The sequence below is a fragment of the Lampetra planeri genome, chromosome 12 (genome assembly GCF_965212315.1).
Source record: "Lampetra planeri chromosome 12, kcLamPlan1.2.h2, whole genome shotgun sequence".
NCBI lineage: Eukaryota > Metazoa > Chordata > Hyperoartia > Petromyzontiformes > Petromyzontidae > Lampetra > Lampetra planeri.
In genome coordinates this window covers 10,195,843-10,215,605 of record NC_136118.1, presented here as the reverse complement: position 1 = coordinate 10,215,605, position 19,763 = coordinate 10,195,843, and the positions used below count along the sequence as shown (strand labels likewise).

The window sequence follows — 19,763 nt, the reverse complement described above, 5'->3', positions numbered from 1 at the left end:
CTATTGAGGCTGTCACAGCGATTCCCAAAATCACAAGAAATATAAGGCCCTAGACATGCACCTCATGGTCTACACAAACATCACCGTAATTTCATTTCTTCACCTTAATCTTACAAGCTAGATTATTTACGAGGTGAAATAAAACGTTTAAAAAAACTATTTAAAAAATGGTAATTCACAAGGTGGATGCATTACACAATTGGTAATTTGGCAACACCTTGTCGATGGACCTGCATGTAAAATTATAAATGAATCAACCATTCTTATAGCTGCTATTAAATACCTTACTATATGGAGGTTTTTGTGCAGTTGCTATCCACTCACTCCTGCTCACACAAATATTGAATAGCCGAGTTAATATCCCACACTGCGCTCAATACAAATTTAACGCAACACATGCCAACAGAATTCATCTGACCATTCGCCATGCCATTAAAAAAACGTAATGCTTACACTTCTCCAAAATTATTTTGTAAGATGCTCATCTTTACACCAAGTAAGCATTTGAAACATGTTACTGGAAATGTTAAGTGCTAAATATAAGATCGTGGATTGCTGAATTTGCCATAATTAGACAGAGCAGTTATTTTGATTGTCATAGTGACAATTTGCTGTGCAAGTCTCGTTTCTATAACACATAAGTACAGGGTTCCCACACATCAAGTACTTAAGTGCATCCACATTGCAATCAGAACTAATGTATTGAGGAAGATTTCATACCAAACACCAGATATTAACCACTGCAAGTACCAACTCTGCGGTTTGAATTCCTGAAGACTTTTTGCTTATGGCAATTCAATGACAATTCATTTTTCACTCACTCGGGTACATTCAGCTACATCTTGGCACTCAAATTATATATCGCACGGTAATACATTAAAAGGAACGTTAAATATAACTTTAAATACAATGTTCTCATCTTTCGTATAGTATTTTACATGAAACCAAAGCAAAATTAATAACACATCTGCTGCATACCTGTGTTCCAATGAATACAAGCTCATATCCATCTGTCAGTTGGTAATAGTTGTTTACTAGGCACAACTTATGAACAAACCAAGGTCCAAGACTTACTGCATGCCGATGTATACAAAACGTCATGCAAGTGTTAGGGTAAACCATCCAAGCACGATTTTATTCATTAGCATTCATACACACAGCAGCATAATAGGCATAGTTTCCAGAAATCACCGCAGTTTGGTTTTTCTCTTTTTTCGTATTTTTAACTATGAAAACTGTTTAATCTGTGCCGTGTTCAACTTGAGACATAGCCACTTGTGTTCGCGGGAAATTAAAAGAACATACAATCCTCCTCCATTACAGCTATATACACGAGTTACAGTGCCGCTAGGAATATAAAAACAAAAAAGATGGAAGATGCATACTTGTGACAATATACAGTAGAGTGTCATAGCAGAAATATTACCAATTACTGAATGAAAACAAAGGTTCACTAGTAACAACCATAACACAGGCAGGCTGAATTAACTCTTTGGTAACATAACCTTCAACTTTCGTCTTAAATAATAGAACGGTGGTTGGAAAATTTTCCAATTGCAATTTGACATTTTTAATGGGCTTAGACTGAAAATGCACTTTGTTGCGTTCTAGTAATTACTGTTTTAAGTACCATTGCTCTCCTAATTTTTGTTTTACGTGTAAACTATTTTTGTAGTCTCAAGTTGGAGATTATGAACCTTGTACAATGACCAATCAAGAAATGAAACTTCAGACATCACCACCCCACATAAGCATGCAATAAGTAAATTAAATTTATTTTATTAAGTCAAAAAAATACCAAACTTTTGCCTTTTGTAACAAAACAAGTTAACAAGTCGGGAGATCGTGTGATTCAAATAAAGTTCATTTTTAGAGAAAGAAGCTACTTTCAAAACAAAACACAGCAACCTGGGAAGGAATAATGCAACATATGAAACCGGTTTAGTGCTGAAAAAGTTAAAACGACTTCCATTGGCATTGTGCAGCTTATCAAGCTGATCAATGAAGAAAAAGTGCCATAATTTAAGAAAAATAACGTTAATAAACTCTGCCTTTTCCATAGCCATCGCTGCTATGATTAGGTCGCAAGTGTGGTGATTTGGTTTAATTACTAGTGAACCTTACCGATCCCCAGCGAGAGTATTTTTTTTCCATTAACCGACCGTCACTGACAGATACAGCAGAGGGGGCATGTACGGCGTGGGGTGGCACACTGAGCGCCATCAAAGAGGCGGCGGGGGAGGCTCCTTCACAGCCCGGTGGTCTGCCAGGCTCAGCCCGTCGAGGGCTGGAATCTCACTGGCTGGGCGGCTCCCTGTGGAGGCCTCCCGCACAGGAAAGAAATGCGCAGCCGCGGAGGGCACATCGCTGGCCGTGAGGTCGCGTGGGAAAGGGGTGAAGGAGGTGGCGCCACCGAAGAGCGATTGCTCAAGCCACGGAAAGGCTCCACCACCCATGAGGAAACTGTGCTGCTGCTGCTGCTGCTGCTCTCCTCCGCCCTTGTCATCATCGTGCTCGACGTCCGCAACGCGCAGCAGCGATGAGAGCAAAAGCTCTTGTGTAAACAAGCTATGATCAGCACGCTCGCACTCCAGGGCCTGCTGCTCTACGTCGCACAGCTGACCCTCGTTTAACCTGCATCCCACACGCAAACACACATTTCACATTTAAGTTATTGCAAGCAGAATATGGGGAATAGAAAAAAATAATTGCACGTGTGACTAATACTACACATCACGATATTAATGTGAGTGTTTGCCTGCTAAGGCAGTGGTGCTTTTACACAAATTGTAAAAAAAAAATGTCAACCCAGAACAGACCTGTCAAGAAGAAAAGGTGAGTTTGCTGCCCCTGATTGCCCACTCTCTCCATTGTTGTTGTTATTTGCAACAGACTGCTGCTGAACCAGGCTTGCACCGTGAGCTGCGGCTGAGTTGTTGTTCTGCCGGGCTTGGCTACGCGCTTCTCCGCCCTGCTGCTGTTGCTGCTGCTGTTGCTGCTGGTGGCGTGCTGCCTGGGCTTGCTGTCGCTCCAGCTGCAGTTGCATGTGGATCTGCTGCAGCTGTGAGGCCATCGAGCCGGCAGGGTTGAGCGCACCACCTGCCACGCGACGCACGCCTGACAGCTGGGATAGCAGCTCTGTGACCGTACAGAGAACAGACAGTGTCATGCGGAACACACTGCACACAACTCTTAACGAAACCCATTGTTGTCACCTACAACTATTAGGATAGGCCCCTCCCCATTTCAAACCTTGCACTCGACAATCCTTTCCAATCATCAAACTTGTGCATTCAAATCCGAATAAAATAATGAATTATCACAAGCAACTGAGGATGTTTTGAAAGCAATGTACTCATGAATGTTACGGAAAAAATATGCACAATAAATGCAATTATGCCCAGATGACAAGGGGGAGAGACCCGTTCTTAATTAATTGAATCCACTTGTACACTTACAGGATCAGCAGTGAGCGATGAAAACATTAGAGCATTTAAAATCTATGTCAGATTCAGAGCTTTCCATCTTGTAACAACATATCCTTGTAGCGTAATAACACTTAGTTATTAATCGCTAAATGCTGAATACAATGAAGTCTACAGCTGCAAGTATACATTGTATATATTGGTTTTATTACATCTAATACTAAATATTATCTTTTAGGTTATTTATCCATCCTTAGGAATGTCCAGTTATTAAATGTAAAAATTTACTTTGTGCATATGGACAAACTGACCAAGAGAGCATGTACACGCAAACTCAAATATAACCTGTACGTATGGCCAAACAAGTCCAGTGTCACGCGTTTACACAATGTCACAAACATAGAAAGCCCAGATATAGCCCGCAGCCTGTAACTCTTCACGCAAGTATATATGGAGGGCAGCTGCAACGTAAAGCTCAAAGTCCTTATACAGCACTTAAAAATGTTATATCACCTTTAAAGTATCCCCTAAGATGTACATACACACCTCTGATATTCCTCAATAAGACAGATGTTTAGTTTAACACTAAATAGAAAACACTTTTTACAGTACTGTATCCTTTGCCACCACACTGAAATATCTATGGGTCTCCACACCCACCACGCCATGCTACCTGTAAACCACTCTTCCAAAGACTACAAAGGCCTGAACAGTTTTACTGTTAAATGCTGGTAACGGTAGGGGATCCGATGCGTCTAACAATGCGTCCCTCATAATTGAGTTTGCTCCTGTGCGAGTGGGAAACTTTGTGCCATGGCAGGCACCAGGTCCTTTGCAACCGTGGTATACCATGGAGTGGAAACAGATCAGGGAAGAAGTGCAGAAGAGTACCTGCAAGTCGTAGTGATGTATTGAGGTAGCAAGAAGAGAAGCACATGTTCCCAAACAATTACAAAGCCTAGGGCTTTAAGACGATGACCATGTTTAACATGTAGGCTTTTGCGACCAATATTATGCATAATAAATGTTTTGTTGTTGTTACATCGTGTAAATGAGTCATTAAACCCTTACTAATTGGATGATCGCGTGGTGGTGGTAGGTTTAATGCAACACATTCACGCGTTCTAACCCCCCCAAAAAATACATAACGAAGACCATGGGGGCGCCTCTGACGTGTGCGCTATCGTGCTACCTGCTATGGGATCCATTGCCTCGCGGGCGCTGGGAGAGTAGGATCCCTGCGAGGCCGAGGAGCTGGAGAGGCCCCCCCCACCCGTCGAGTTCCCTGTAAAGTGCATATTGGAGCGGCGCACGCGCGTCACGCCGATTCCCCTGCCCGGGTGCAGCACTCGACGCATGTGCCGGATGCCACTCGAGTCGTCGTGAGAGAAGTGTCAAGGATTCAAAAACCAAGAGGCATCGAAAGACGATTTTCATATGACTGTACATACCTTATGTAGAGTCTCTAAAAGTATAGTTCAGTTTCATGCCTGGCTGGTTATAGCAATTTTGACATTTTTGGGGAGATTGCCTGCAAGCAAGAATTAATCAATCAGTGCATTCTACGACATTGTGTGCCAAACAGATGTTGGACACGTGCCGAACATCATTTCACTTGGGTAATGGACGAATGCATTACAACTATGCCGTTTCATATCCAATAAAGCAAATGTACAAACTCATTAGATCAAAAACAAGTCGACATCTAGAAAATAAATTGTGAACCTAGAGCAACAGCCTATGATGGGTGCCCTATTGCTGGGAAAGCATAAATGAACCAAAAATAGTCAAGCAAAAGGAGCATTCATTGTGCAGCCTCCATCCCAGCTCGCAAGAGCCAGCTTTCATAAAATTGAACTATTTTCTTTAAAATTTCAATATTTCACCCCATAAACGTTATTTTTATGCCATCTTGGAAAATAAATATTTAATGCGTGCTTTTGTGGAAACAGTAATTTCAAATAAACTATATGTCTATTAATACAAATCTGAAATTAAATCACTAAAGTAATTTCGACAAAAAAACCTTTCAATCCACCCCTAAGCCAAAACACAAGTGTTTGCAGAAGTATACAAAAACATTCGGAATTGTCAACTCTACAAACAACATATTTGGCAAGCCAAAGTGACTTGATTGCAAAACTTTAAAGAAATAAAATCAACATTGTGCTATAAGTTGTAGCAGAATACAGAACCGACTTCGTTGTTAGTCCTAAAAGATGTCCAATTTTAGGTCAATGCTAATTCATACGGTAAAAAACATAATTAACAATTAAGGAGGGTAGGACTATAATAAAATTGTCATAGGAAAGAAAAAAACAATCAAAGAAGTTCAACAAAACATACATAAACGTGATGATACACCCCAAACAGAGAGCAACTTCAACCAAAAGGATATGATGTCTCGCGGAGTTCTGTGTTCGACTGTAAGGTGTGCGGCAAGGTCATCCGTCACGTGATTGGGATCTCCTCCGGGTAACGCCGCACACACTGGGCAAACCTGCGTGATGACATTACACAGGCTGACCGACACCCTCACCCAAATGTCAGGGCGCATCAGACTGATAATAGTAATTAACAACCGTTTGACTGCTCATTACGCATCATAGGAGGGGCACTGTTACGCTTTGAAAAGCAGTCTGCTCATGATGATCTAAAAACTGCAACATGAGCTTTCAGAAGCACTTCGGCAGCCATCTGGACCGCTCTTCCTCCCGATATTAGGAAGCAACTGAAGCTATGCACTTTTAAATAATCGAGATTGAAAACGAATTTATTTAGAACTTTTTGTTTGCTTGTTGTCCTTCCGCCGCACCTCCAATTAGCACGGTTGGCTACGTATGGTGCGAAAGGTCAACATACATACATCTGCAGGCTACAACTTTAGCATACTGCTTGAAATAAATGTGTACATAATTTAGGTATTAAAAAAAACTTTCCACAGACTGTCAGTGGTTCCTAAGTAAAGCATTCGTTGTACAGTTACATGATTCACATTTCAACAAGGACAATTTAATGTACATATTGATACAATTTGGAAGAAATTTCAAACTCTGAAACATTCTGAATCACACTGAATCACTCATTCTCCTGGTAATGGGTCATATGCTGCCAGAGGTAGAATGAGTTTAAATTTTCAGAAGAAGTGTACATGTCAAATTAACTTGGTAAGACTTATGAGCATAAAGTATGGTCAAATCATCTGGTAGTTACACAAGCTATGATGGTTAACTGGACTTTTGAAACCTATCAAAATTGTAAATGCCAGCTGTTACAAACACATTGTAAATAAGTTAACAAACGTTAATATAAAGAATACAAAAAAATACAGCACGTGCAATTCTACAACATCAAGCTTTTTGCGCTGTCACAAATTAGATTTTTCAGAAAGGCCTGGATGAAGTCGATAATCAGAAGATATTTGTACCCAGCAAGAGAAGGAATGACTGTAAATGGATATATTTTGTGCAAGGCACACCATGCATAGATGGACATTAAAGCGTACACATCTGTGGTTAAACACCAAGAAACGTATTCTTTGGGTCTTTCGGTAGTCGCGTGGATGGGTTAAAATTTATTTTTTAAAATGAACAAAAACGTATTGCAAATTTAATGCTGGATTGGAAAAATAACACACTGCATATCTATTTACATAAAACCTATTTCTTGGTAGATACATAAACTCATTACTATCTACGGCCCTTTGGTCAATCCACTAAGGGCCTCCCCACTCAGTGCGGCTCGTGGGGGTTATTGAACCACACCTCACCACGCTGCTGTGTGTGGATTGGGGGACAGCAAGGAGCACAAGCATGGGAGCTGCCTACAATTCAGCTGTGCTGATAATCATGAAAACCTGTCGTGCATGGTGGTCCATCCATCCAAGGTGATCAATCCATCCAGGCTAAACCCTAGTTAGCTTCCAAGCACTTATCAGATTGGGCACAATTTGGGTAATTTGATCACTCACTAGCCTAAATCTTTATTTCAAGGTCGGGCAAAGGTGGTCCTGTAGCAGTACACATTCAAGTCACAAAAATTAAACATGCAACCAATGTCAAATCATATTTTATATTTAAAAAACGACAGTGTGCTTGGCACGTACCACCTCAGTGGAGGCCTCTGCGTGCTCTGATGTGACGTGCTCTTGAAGAGTGGCCTCCGTGAGACCCATCTTCCCACAGTAAGGACACGTAAATGACTGGGGCTGCTCAGCAGTGAGTGCCTCGCCACCGTAATACAGATCTGCAGCACGCACACACAACGCATGTAAATGAGAAACTGTATAATAGGAAAAACGCACCTCGACTCCAATTAGCAAATGCATTTACATCACACATGCCGCATGCTGAATTCTCAACGCACGTGATGCTTACAGCTTACTGTTTGGAATACAAATCATATGAATGTAGTGAAAGTTAAATCTCAATATATCTGAACCCAACTGACCGACTTGTTCATAACGTATTGTGTGATGTTGCAGTGGTGTGCTAGCACAATTAACAAAAACTCAACATTCATAAATAACACTGACTTACAAACAATCGACTTATGAACTTTTAGAGATACTAACAAACCTGTCATATGTCAAGAACCAGTGGCATCTACATCTGCAGAACATGAAGATCCAGTGGTATCTACATCTACAGGAGATTCTACAACTTTTAAACCCATTCCCCTTGTTTGGTGTACACGCCATACAACATGTCTGGAATCGACAGGACTAAAGTTGGACTTACAAACAGACCTCTGGAACCTAACTCATTCATAAGTAGAGGAGTTCCTGTAATCGGCAACGTTCTACGCAACGGTTCTTCATAGCACACAAAACTTCGAAGGGCCATTGCCCAAAACGCTATTGATTATATATTTAGTTATTTAAATTAGTGTTCTTGATTAATGTGTTCAGTTTTTATTTGAATATTTTTATTCATGGATGCACCTCCAAACTTATTTGCTCATTGTTTTACTTTTTCAATATAATTTATCAGTGTCCATGGAAGGCTACGTACGGTGTGAAAGAGGTTCAACACACATACATGCATGTCATAGCAATACATTCATATACGCATTTGGTACATATTCTGATACAATTAATGGACAGTTTAGTTTTACCAAGACAACACTGCCATCTGGTGGTTCGTTCAATACTTAAACGTGGATTTAAGGCTGATTTTTTTTTATCCTCTCCAGAAGATACATCTAGTACCGTATTTTCCCACATAACCCACATATGCAAATACCCGGCAAAATAGCGCTTTGTGTAAAACAAATTTCAGATAGCCCGCACCTCTATATACCCCGCAGGGTCTTGTTTTGTTTGTAAAAAGTGGTATACCCCACGGGCTATATACGGGAAAATACGGTACTGTACCAAGTATGTGTTTGTATGGCTCAAGTAAAAAAAAAATTACACCTCAGGATGTGTGATTTTGAAATGCACCATTAACTACAGATAGTAACTGAAATCATCAATTTTAATTCATAGCCAATATTGTAAGTTTGAGAAAGCATCCAAAATGTCACAACAAAAACCCATCAACTACTATTCATATAACAAATTAACATAGTAATTATGGTAAATAAAATCAACTGAACAGCTCAGCTCCCTGAAGCTCATTACAAAGATTCTGTGCTGGACAGCATAAACACCAAAATCACATCAAGGTCACATGTAGAAAGTCTGAGAACACTTAACAGCATCTGGATTCAGTGACCATTAGAAACATGAGAAACAAGGTCAGAGAGTGTTTTGTGGGTGCCACCAGTACCATGCCTTATTTATTAGGACGCTAATATAGTACAACTGCTCAATTATAACACAAGTCCAATATGTAAACTTCATCCAAATAGTGAAACCAACAAATGAGACTAAGAGTAGTGACAGACAACAGTGCAGGATTCACCAAAAAATAAGTAAAGTGTAGTCCGTGAAATAGAAACATACAATTTAAAAATACTTTCACAACATTTTATGCATGCAAAAACAGACTGGAGATGAGATGGTCTATACTAGGACTGACTTATTGTGGGTGTTTAACATCACCGTTATTAATACCACAGCATTTATATGTTTTGATTGTGAATTTAAGAAAAAAATATTGCTACTTCAGTCAATATTTTGACAAGTAAAATTTTGCAAAGCAATTGTATCAGCAATGTTGATTATAAAATGCAACAGAATCCAGTAATAATGCTAAATGAGAGACGCTGCCAAATTGTCATTGCAATGACCAGATGGCAGAGTAACAAATTCACTACACTGAAAACAATGTGACTGAAATATGCATCAAGTAAAATTTAAATAACTGGCTTGGTCATAACTACAGTACATCACAAATTAAGTAAAAAAAGACACTGTCCCTTCCCTGGGCCTGACATGTGATTTTTTACTCTGAGAGAATATATTCATTTTCATCAGGTGCTTGTCATTGGGATTTTAACCAATGATCCGCGTGGGTATAATAACCATAGTAAATATGCGCCGTCTCCTTCACAGTGCAAGTTAAAGTTCCCAGACGTCCTTCACAACAGCAGACCACTGTGTGCCAGCGTCAAGGTTCAACATTTGAACCTTATAGTGGGACCCCGGGGTCCCATAAGCCCCCGGCTCTTGCATAAACTGCGTTGCAACGTCATTTTATGTCTGTTGAAGGCAAACGATACGGCAATCTATTCCTCTCGACAAGCTCTACACAATGCGCTAATTAAAGTTTTGTTCATGACTACGGACATTTTGGCGACGGGTGCTTGGTGAAAAACGAGAGGATTGATTTCTGGTGGGTCGCGGCGTTTATGTGCGCGGTGGGATGGAGTCGCCAAAAATAAATTGCGATTTTGACTTCCGTGTATACGGGACCCCGAGGTCCCGCCATAAGGTTCATTTTTACAAATTCTAAAATTATCCACAAATTATGCACTTGGGATTATACATAGCAATTATTGCCCCCATCTGGCAGATTAATGCCCTAGGTTACTCTTACAAATGAGCGACTATCCTGATCTCTCGACCTCCCACCTGGTTAACCAGAATACACTTGAACTTGAGTCAGTACACCAATCATGTGACCATCTTTCATTAAACTGGAGCACACGTAGGGTGAGATTACGCCCATCAAAAATTAATATTCATTTACTCGCCATAACGCATTAACGCACTCGGCAAACACAAGGAATAATCTCAATGTTAGCATGCTGGCTTGAATTACCATGAGGTAAATTAGAACAAGCCTAGAGCCACCTTACAAGCACATGCTTACAGAGATGTGCCAGGACATGATGATCTAGTCATGTATCATGCAAGATGCCCCAACTTAAAATAGATGATTGGAATAAAGTGCTACTGGTCGTACAGTACACGTTAAATAATCAAAAGCCTACATAAGAAACAAATATTCAATCAATAACCATCAATATTTAAAATGTCAACAATATCTGAAAAGCACAAGCTTGTCTACAATGAGCCGAAATTCCCACCAATAAGCACATTTGTGAACTGTAAAGTATATTGTTTAAAATGTAACCCTGATTCAATGAAGTACTGTTTTAACACTAACAATAGCGATGCTGCTTTTACCGAAATCCTTTCTAATATAAGGAAGATAATGGATAAGATTACGCTTGAGACACATGTTATTCATACTGAATCTTAAGAACTTTAAACATGGTCGGTTCAGACTTGGGAAATTTGCAGCAACCCACAAGTACATGCTTCTCAGCAATTGCTAACAGTGACGAGTGATGCCTAAATTGGTCCTGGTCCCCCTCAACCCCCTTCACCAATTGGCACTGCCCATCATGATGAATTATGCTCAAACAACACCTCAGCTCAACAGTGTTAGAAAAGCTTTCATTCACAGTGGATTAACCAAGAGCTGTAAATATTACTGTATTTAAAATGTATAAACCTTTGCCAATCCACTCGCGGATGAAGGCCTCCCCATGCGTGCAAATGAATGCTAGTAATTTATTTTTTCTCAGGTTTCTGTTTTACAGGACGAGTGAGCATTGTTATTGCAGAGGAGATAAGATAGAGTAGAAACTAAAAATCACAAATATGTATGCTGCATGATCATGATTAGAGAGCATCTCTTTAAAATAAAATGTTCGCCTATTTGTTTCTGTTATAAGTCAGTGTGTTAATTTCAAATGTGGTTGTTTAATTTGTATTAAAACAATTCTATGGGCCAACAGTTTTCCTGTGCAAATATTTGCAATAAACAAGTTGAATGCAGTCTAGTGTAGGATAATACTGTATGTTGATAAATGTCCAAAATGTATATTTTCTTAAGATCGCCTGAACCATTTTTTGCTTTGTCTATGTCACCACCAATATAAATGGGTACATTACAGTTTGTAAATCAGTAGGTCACTCCTTCCAGGATCTAGCAATCATGGAACGGCAGGGCAAATACCCTCTGGAGGGGCTCTCGTGAGCTCCTTCAAGTGTACACTCTTCTGACAACTGTGGCATGAACAAGCAATTGCAGTTTCACCTTTACCTGCTTATGTCCTCTGAATAGCGCAATATTTACATATTAACTGGCAAAAAATCAAATTTACGTGTTACACATTCACAATGCTACAAAACAATCGCACAAATTTCAGCCGTAATAAAAAAATTCCACTGTCTTGCATTATAAACAACAGTCCCTTATTTTGTCAATGGGAGCGCTCGGCAAAACCTCCAAGATGTGGCCTTACCAAAGTCGACACGTGTGAGGATACACTGCATGGGATGGTCCGCGGCGTGCCTGGACGTGGTAGCGCCGCTCTCGTAGCACGAAGCGCACAGGTCGTAGTCGTAGCAAATTAGACACTTGTATCGCCTTCCGCGGAAGTTACCTTTCATGCATGCGTCGCAGCTTACACCTGTACGTACACAGAGAAAACATGTTAACAACCTGACACCCACATTCACAAAAGCTTGTAACACATTCCTGCGGAGGGAGCTGGTAAGAAGGAACGTTGGGTTGCCCGACTATGAGGGCGGGCACAAGCCGGCGTGAGTAGGTTAAACGTTGAGTTTTATAAGGGCACCATGGGGTGACCAGCCCCTCCCCACCCAGCCCCACCCTCCTCACCCAGCCCATGTGGGCTGGTGTAACCAAGAGGTTCCTACCAGTATGAAGGTCCAATATGCAATCAATTGATTGTGAAAATCAGTATTATAAACCATCCAGTTAACTAATATTAACAAATGGATACATTTTGAGTGGCAAACATAATAAATGAAAGTCATTAAAAAATTACACAATTATTGACTTAAGTGGTGGCATTGTTGTTAAATATATATAGGGGTACATACATTTTTTAAGCCATATAAGCACGCATTAAATCATCACAAGAGATCTCAATTTCATTAAACATTTCACATCCACTTAGCTATAACCACAAAATTATCTGCAGAAAAGTCAAATTTGTAAAACAGCAATATTTTTGTATGTGTTATGGTACCTAATTTCCATTTTGGGCTCCCCTTAAAGGCGGGGGATAGCTTGAACCTTGTGAAAATGATATTCTTATTGGTGATCTCCTACATATGCAGTAACCTATGAGTTTAGTTAATTTTTTTTTCAAAACTTTGTTATTACAACACTTTCATCCTTCGTAGACCACTAGATAAGAATACTATGAAAGTTTAGGCCTTTACCCTGTGCAGGCAGCAGGTAATATTCAAAAGTGGCTGTATAGTTAAATGGTCATGAATTGCAAAAATGCAAAACATTATTCCTGCCTAAAGGCTTTAATATCTGAAGAACATTCTGGAAATTTAATTAAACAAAAAACCTAACCACAAACAGCCAAAAGGCTGCAGTACATGAACCAACACCGGGCTGGCAGAACCTCAAACAACTGATTTAAGTGGACCTTGACATTTTATGTTGGGACAATTTTTATTTTAGAACATTTTTGTCACACACCATTTTCCACACATCTGTGTAATATTCCTGGACACCAGTAAAGGCCCTGCTCCACTAAATGTGAAAGTAGATTCACCGTCAAAAACCCATAACCATCACATGGGGATCGTTCCACCTGCTTAGCTAAAAAGTGAAGGCTTTTTTATCTCATAAATCCTGCATCAGTATACTACATAAATCAATAGTATAGCTAACACTGAGTATTCCCATGACTAGAACACATCCGTTGTAAGGTGATTTCAGGCATGCGCAGTTGCATGTGCGCAATACAGTCATTGGACATGGCGGACGGGAGCCATCTATTAAAACCTGTGGTGGCACAGATTACTGAGGTAAATTCAAGTTCGCATTTTGTCTAAGATACCGCAGAATGTTTTCACTATTTTAATTAACTTCACGCTTTTACAGAGCTTCCTTACACAAATGCTGCATGAAATTCACACCTACTTATGTGGAATAGCAGCAGTGAAACAACTATTGCCACCCATGTCACCATGTGACAAAAAGTGCACTCCGGCACCATCTGCCCCTGGAGTCCATCAACGCTACTAATAAGATATTTCTTCACAAGTTAGAGTGATCGTCACATCTGCATCGGGGAAACTATATCTTTGTTGCATTCCAGGAACTGTGTGTAAAATGTTAGGGTAATTGTACGTGAACTCACACAACTTGCCAATGAACATTAGTGCTTGCACTGCAACCCTTTGGTCCTCATGTAAATACATTTTATCAAAATTAAATTGGGAACATATTTTAAGCTAAAGCACTGAGTGTTTTTCATTAACCACACTCATTGCATTTCTGGATAAAAGCCTATCAATTATGACTGCATTACCTAAGAGTCTATGCAGCTGCAATCCATCCCACTCCTAGACATCTACACTACAATGCTCTATCTTTTCATTACACATTTCTTTTTTGCTTGCACTTCCACAGCACCCCTTATCTAACTGCTTAATCCACAAATTGCTACTATTTGCAGTCATAATTAATAAACTTAACTTCTTAGTTTTTCAAACATTTGTGGATGTATTCCGAGAATATTACTAAACAGCTTTAAAACAGCTACACTATGCATACTTTACAAAAAGTAATCCATCACAGCTGGAAGCGATATGAAGGAATAATATATTATTATCTTTGTGTATAAATCACTCCAGTATGCACATCAGTAATTGTTTATATTCACCATGACATTAAAAAAGCAAAATGTATTACTTTTGATGCCTAAATATAATACAGCTGGTTAAATGAAGCAAATAAAAGTCTCCTGCATAACTCAAAATGACATAAAATAAAGTTGCATACAAGCCCTCAAACATTTCTGTACACCTACCACAAATCATGCGTTTTAAAATGTATATACATTGACATATAATTTCCCTAATGCTCCTTTGATTATGAAGCCCGACATAAACTTAATTAAGATATAACAAAAACACCTCAACCAACTAAGATTAAGCAAACTAATATCTACACTCGCAATTCCGAATGACAGGGCTTGGTGACATTTTCATTTTTCCATACATAAAATCTCAATGGTGGAAACTGAAATTTGTGGATTGTAATTCTCATTAAAAGCCTTCAAATGACACTATTTTAAATATAAGGTAACTAATGTATTAATTATAGGGCAGTTTAAAGCTACGTATGAACTTACAACAGTTTCAAACAAAGCAGTCCAAATAACCTGTCTCGTATCCCTGCAATTCGCAAAACCGTCACGCACTTGATTGTAATATTTTGGCGATAAAGTAAGTCTCTCCTTTTACCAACATAGAAATATACAACCAAAGGTCGAATTATGATACTATATAAAATATCACTGTACAATTGACCCAAAAAATGTTTTCACAAAAAATACTTGGGACACCACTTACACAAAAAGCCTTCCTCTGAATGAATGCATTTTGTAGCCCTTTGCTTTATGAGAATGTTGGCTTAGCACGCCAAAAATATTTAAATTACATTTTTTCATCATCACCATCATCAATCATTGCCTACCCTCACTGTTTGCCCCACCATAACCGACTGGTCACATTGAAGTATACTGTCGAGGCGATATCCGACAAAAAAAACTTGCCAGGGAATAAAACTCGGGTCATTTGAATTGCGAATGCAGCCTCTACACAAATACAGCTTAATATTGTGCAAATAAATTCTGTATTTATATATATATGGAGAAAATAAAAGAAAACATCGGTTTAGCTTCAGGACAATTCGACAATATAACGTGCTATAAATAGGACATTACAAGCCTGTATAGTAAATATGTTTCGAATCATTTGGGTTCCTGATTTTCTCTCTTGCTTCTCGAACCAAATACTTCCTGGTATTAATGCTAAACGTCTGGTGCTCTCTATAAACAATTACGGTACATCCAGTGCTACTATTTACAAAGGTGTGTTATGTCCATGTGTACACACACCTCCAAACAAATACCTGTCAATCCTGCATTAATTAAAACAGTCACCAAGCACTTCATACGGTAATTACAATTTTAAGAGTAAGCAAGATATATTTGCACTTGACCTCATATAAATACTATAAAACGTACAACTCTGCACTGAAATGGTGGTCTTTCACCGGTGACTTAACAATATTTAATAAAATAGCAGTAATTCAACATATCCCACTTTGTACCACGCGCATAACGGCACAGTGGCAAAACAGCAAGAACTTGTGACATGCGCAGTGATCTAACCACCCCCCACCCCTCTTCCAAGACAAACCGACATGTGAGCACACGTAAAAGATTACTTACATTACTATGCCCATCACATTCTTGCCAATGAAAATACTTACGAGATAAGTTAATACTCAAGGGACCGCCGTCCCTTGAGGATTAACCAACCGACGCAGGAAACCCCCTTTTTACCGAATCTATGCAGGAGATGCAAAGCATCACTCGAGATGTGCACTTGAGGCCATGATAAATTGCCCAAACCCTCGGTAATCATGCGTCAATCAAATAAATAAGTGTACGGTAGATACTGCAATTGATTCGACATCAAAAGCCACGGCGCTGTGCGCTAGTGTTTACGACACTGGGAGGGGACGATCTGCAGTGCAGTCCGGCAGACACAAATCGCCCTCTCCGACCACCTCTGAACTCTTGCCGTATTTCGATGAAGCCACCATTAAGAACGCTATCTTTTTTCAGCTTCCATTTCACGAGGCCGTAATTGGTACGTTAATACGTACGGTCAGGCTTTGCCAAGTCCTCAGGCTTTTCAAGAGGTGCCTGCGATTGGGATATTTGACGTATTCCTTTTTTAGGGAGCGTTTGCAAAGAAGCCCTTACACGTCTCACGTCAGGTTTGGCCATCGCATATGAGGCAGTCTGAGGATCATATTCACGTAACAGTAGGCGTAGTAATAATAAACCTTAGCCATCACGTGACACCAACACGAGCCTCACCGAACAGGCCCGAATGATTTGACATGTTGAGATGCAAGAGCATCGACCACGGTCATCACCGCTTTGGATCAAACACCTCGCATACGGTGGCGATGTAGGAGGCGGCGGGTCAACATCGCCACCGGTGTTCACAGTGACGCGGCAGCTTGGTGGAGTGGTGGGAGGACGTGCAAAGGAGAAGAGGGAGAGGAATCAGCGATGGGGTTAATGAGGTTAAGGGAAAGAAAAAAAAGGATGAAAAGAGAACGTGAATGAAGAGCAGGTTGACAACGAAGATTAAAGGTTGAAGGAAGCGGGCTTCCAAAAATCAACATGATACGATGACAATGAAAATACGCACAAGGTAATTACAAACACGATCAAGTAGTCCGAGGTTTACAACAATAAGAGCAGTCCAAGTCATCGAGGATGACGCGAGGCCTCTGCCTCGCGCCGGAGAGGGAGGGGGCCACTCGTTACCGACAACCGCCTCTCCCTGCTCACGACAACACATCGCCACCCTCCACCCCCCCACCCACACTGGTTGTCACCGACAATTCCGTGGTCCCCCCTTGCACGAGGGGTCCCGCACGGGGTTCCCGGCCTGGGCCTCGGGCTCCTCCCGCAGCCTCTGCGAGGCTCAGGCGAGGAGAAAGAGGAGGGGGGGGTGGTGGTGGTGGGGGCGCCCCGCCATCTTGGGCCGCCCCACCGCCTCTCACCTTCATGGCGAGACATCCTCGGCAGCCGTGGGCCCCGGGGCCGTCGCGGAGGCTTCGTAACGCGCTTAGCCGGCGACTCGAAGGTGTCATGAAGGAAGCCGGGGCTCGCCGGCGCCGTCCCTCTCGCCGCCCCCGAAGGCCGCCGATCCGCCGCCCTTTCTCCGCCGCTTCTCTCTCCTCCTCCTTCTCCACGGACCAGCCAAGCGACTCTGACGTCACCGCTACCGACATCCAGCGCGCGGACGCCGGAAGTCGGCAAGGGTTTGGGGGGTGGGGATGCCGGAAGTAGAGAGAGGGGTGTGAAAGGGGGTGTGGCCAGAGAAAGAAAACGAAGAGGTGGGGGAGGTGGGAGTCACCACCGGAAGAGATGGCGGGGATGGGCCGGAAGTAGAGAGGGGGGTTTGTGAAAGGGGGTGTGGCCAGGGAAAGAAAACGAAGAGGTGGGGAGTCACCACCGGAAGAGATGGTGGGGGGGGGGAGCGGAAGTAGAGAGGGGGGTTTGTGAATGGGGGTGTGGCCAGGGAAATAAAACGAAACGGTGGAAGTCACCACCGGAAGAGATGGTGGGGGTGCCGGAAGTAGAGAGGGGGGGGGGGTTGTGTGAAGGGGGGTGTGGCCAGGGAAATAAAACGAAGAGGTGGGGAGTCACCACCGGAAGAGATGGTGGGGGGGGGGAGCGGAAGTAGAGAGGGGGGTTTGTGAATGGGGGTGTGGCCAGGGAAATAAAACGAAACGGTGGAAGTCACCACCGGAAGAGATGGTGGGGGTGCCGGAAGTAGAGAGGGGGGGGGGTTGTGTGAAGGGGGGTGTGGCCAGGGAAATAAAACGAAGAGGTGGGGAGTCACCACCGGAAGAGATGGTGGGGGGGGGCGCTACCGGATGTTAGTTGGGAGTGAGCGCGCGGCAGGATCCACCGGAAGTTATAGAGGGGCGAGGGTGGGGGGCGAAAGGAGGGGGAGGGGCGAGTTGGGGAGGGGTCCTCCGGAGCGACTTTGGGGGGTTGTCCACGCAGATCGCCTGATTCAGTAATTTTCAGCACGTGTCAATACGTTTCCTGTCTTTTTTGTTGTCGCGTAAAGTATTATCACGTTCGCATTTTCGAGTCGTTGGTGTCATCCCTGGTCGCGGGTTTTCAATTAAAGTCGAGCTTTAGAAACCTCACTGGTAATAGACCACAGCTTTTGTCTGACGCATTGTCTCGCAGGATGATCGGGTTTCAATGCAAATTCAACGTCAGCTACGTCTAAGACGATACACACGTGTGGACGTACATGAACCACGTTTATTATCTGATGCCGTCAATTAATTCGAGCACTGGCTTATACCATGTGCTGGCACGTCTACATACAGTACAGTACGGTGTATAGATAATGGAGTGTCAATTGTTTGGTTTGTCACGATATGGAATCTCCAAAACGGTTCGATAACAGAAAAGCAATCAAACAACCAAAATATGCTTCTCTACGCCTCTTGCCGTAGACATTTACGCGGGGAAAAATAACGTTCTGTACAAATACAAACCAATGGTAACCAAACTAAATATTCTGTAAGACTCGCGTTTTATCTACAGAATAGAATCTTGCGGGAATAGTTTTACCTTACCGTTGAATTGTATTAAAGGCAACGGTTTAGGCATGACGTCACCCAACCCTGTAACTTCCACGGGGTGACGTCATCCTGCAACGGCTGGACGTGATGTCACGCTTAACGGACACACCACCCAGGCCCTTCAGCGTTGAGCCGACGTCACCCGGCCCGACTGCAGGCGTGCGTCTCCCACAAATACCCGGGCAGTGCAAAAGGAAATGCAGCAAGTGCATCTACACACCGTGTCAACCCGTAATCTTCTACAGGGAAATTGAGTTTTCAGGTCCATACGGCGCACAGCCGTTTCAATACGGGCACAAAGAAAACACGTGTCTTATGTTTCTCCCTTGTGGTCTTACAGATAATTGTTTTTTTACCCTTTTATCTGGCAACAAAACTGACACCTTTTTTTACAAGGAGTCATGTTTGCATTGACCACAATACCTGCGGTCGGAATGCAAACAAAAAAGACAACTCTGATAATGTATGCACTGTCCTTGAAATTGATTGGTCCACACCCGAGACAGCTTTCCTTAGAGCCAAGTCTCACATGGTGTTGAACCAGATGACGCCAAAAGGCGCCTCTAAGAAAAGCTGTCTCGGGTGTGGACCAATCAATTTCAAGGGCAGTGCATACATTATCAGAGTTGTCTTTTTTGTTTGCATTCCGACCGCAGGTATTGTGGTCAATGCAAACATGACTCCT

At 41.9% G+C, this 19,763-nt stretch overlaps 1 protein-coding gene across 1 annotated transcript; it reads right to left on the bottom strand.

Annotated features, from left to right (window-relative positions):
- Positions 1-1,013: 1,013 nt before the first annotated feature.
- Positions 1,014-17,719, bottom strand: KCMF1 (potassium channel modulatory factor 1). Its single transcript, XM_078599486.1, has 7 exons — positions 17,471-17,719; positions 12,129-12,296; positions 7,531-7,670; positions 5,825-5,925; positions 4,618-4,808; positions 2,820-3,138; positions 1,014-2,634 (listed from the first exon to the last, which is right to left on the bottom strand). Exons 1-7 carry the CDS (start codon positions 17,484-17,486, stop codon positions 2,223-2,225), a joined length of 1,347 nt encoding a protein of 448 aa, XP_078455612.1. The 5' UTR covers positions 17,487-17,719; the 3' UTR covers positions 1,014-2,222.
- Between the last annotated feature and the right edge of the window lie 2,044 nt (positions 17,720-19,763).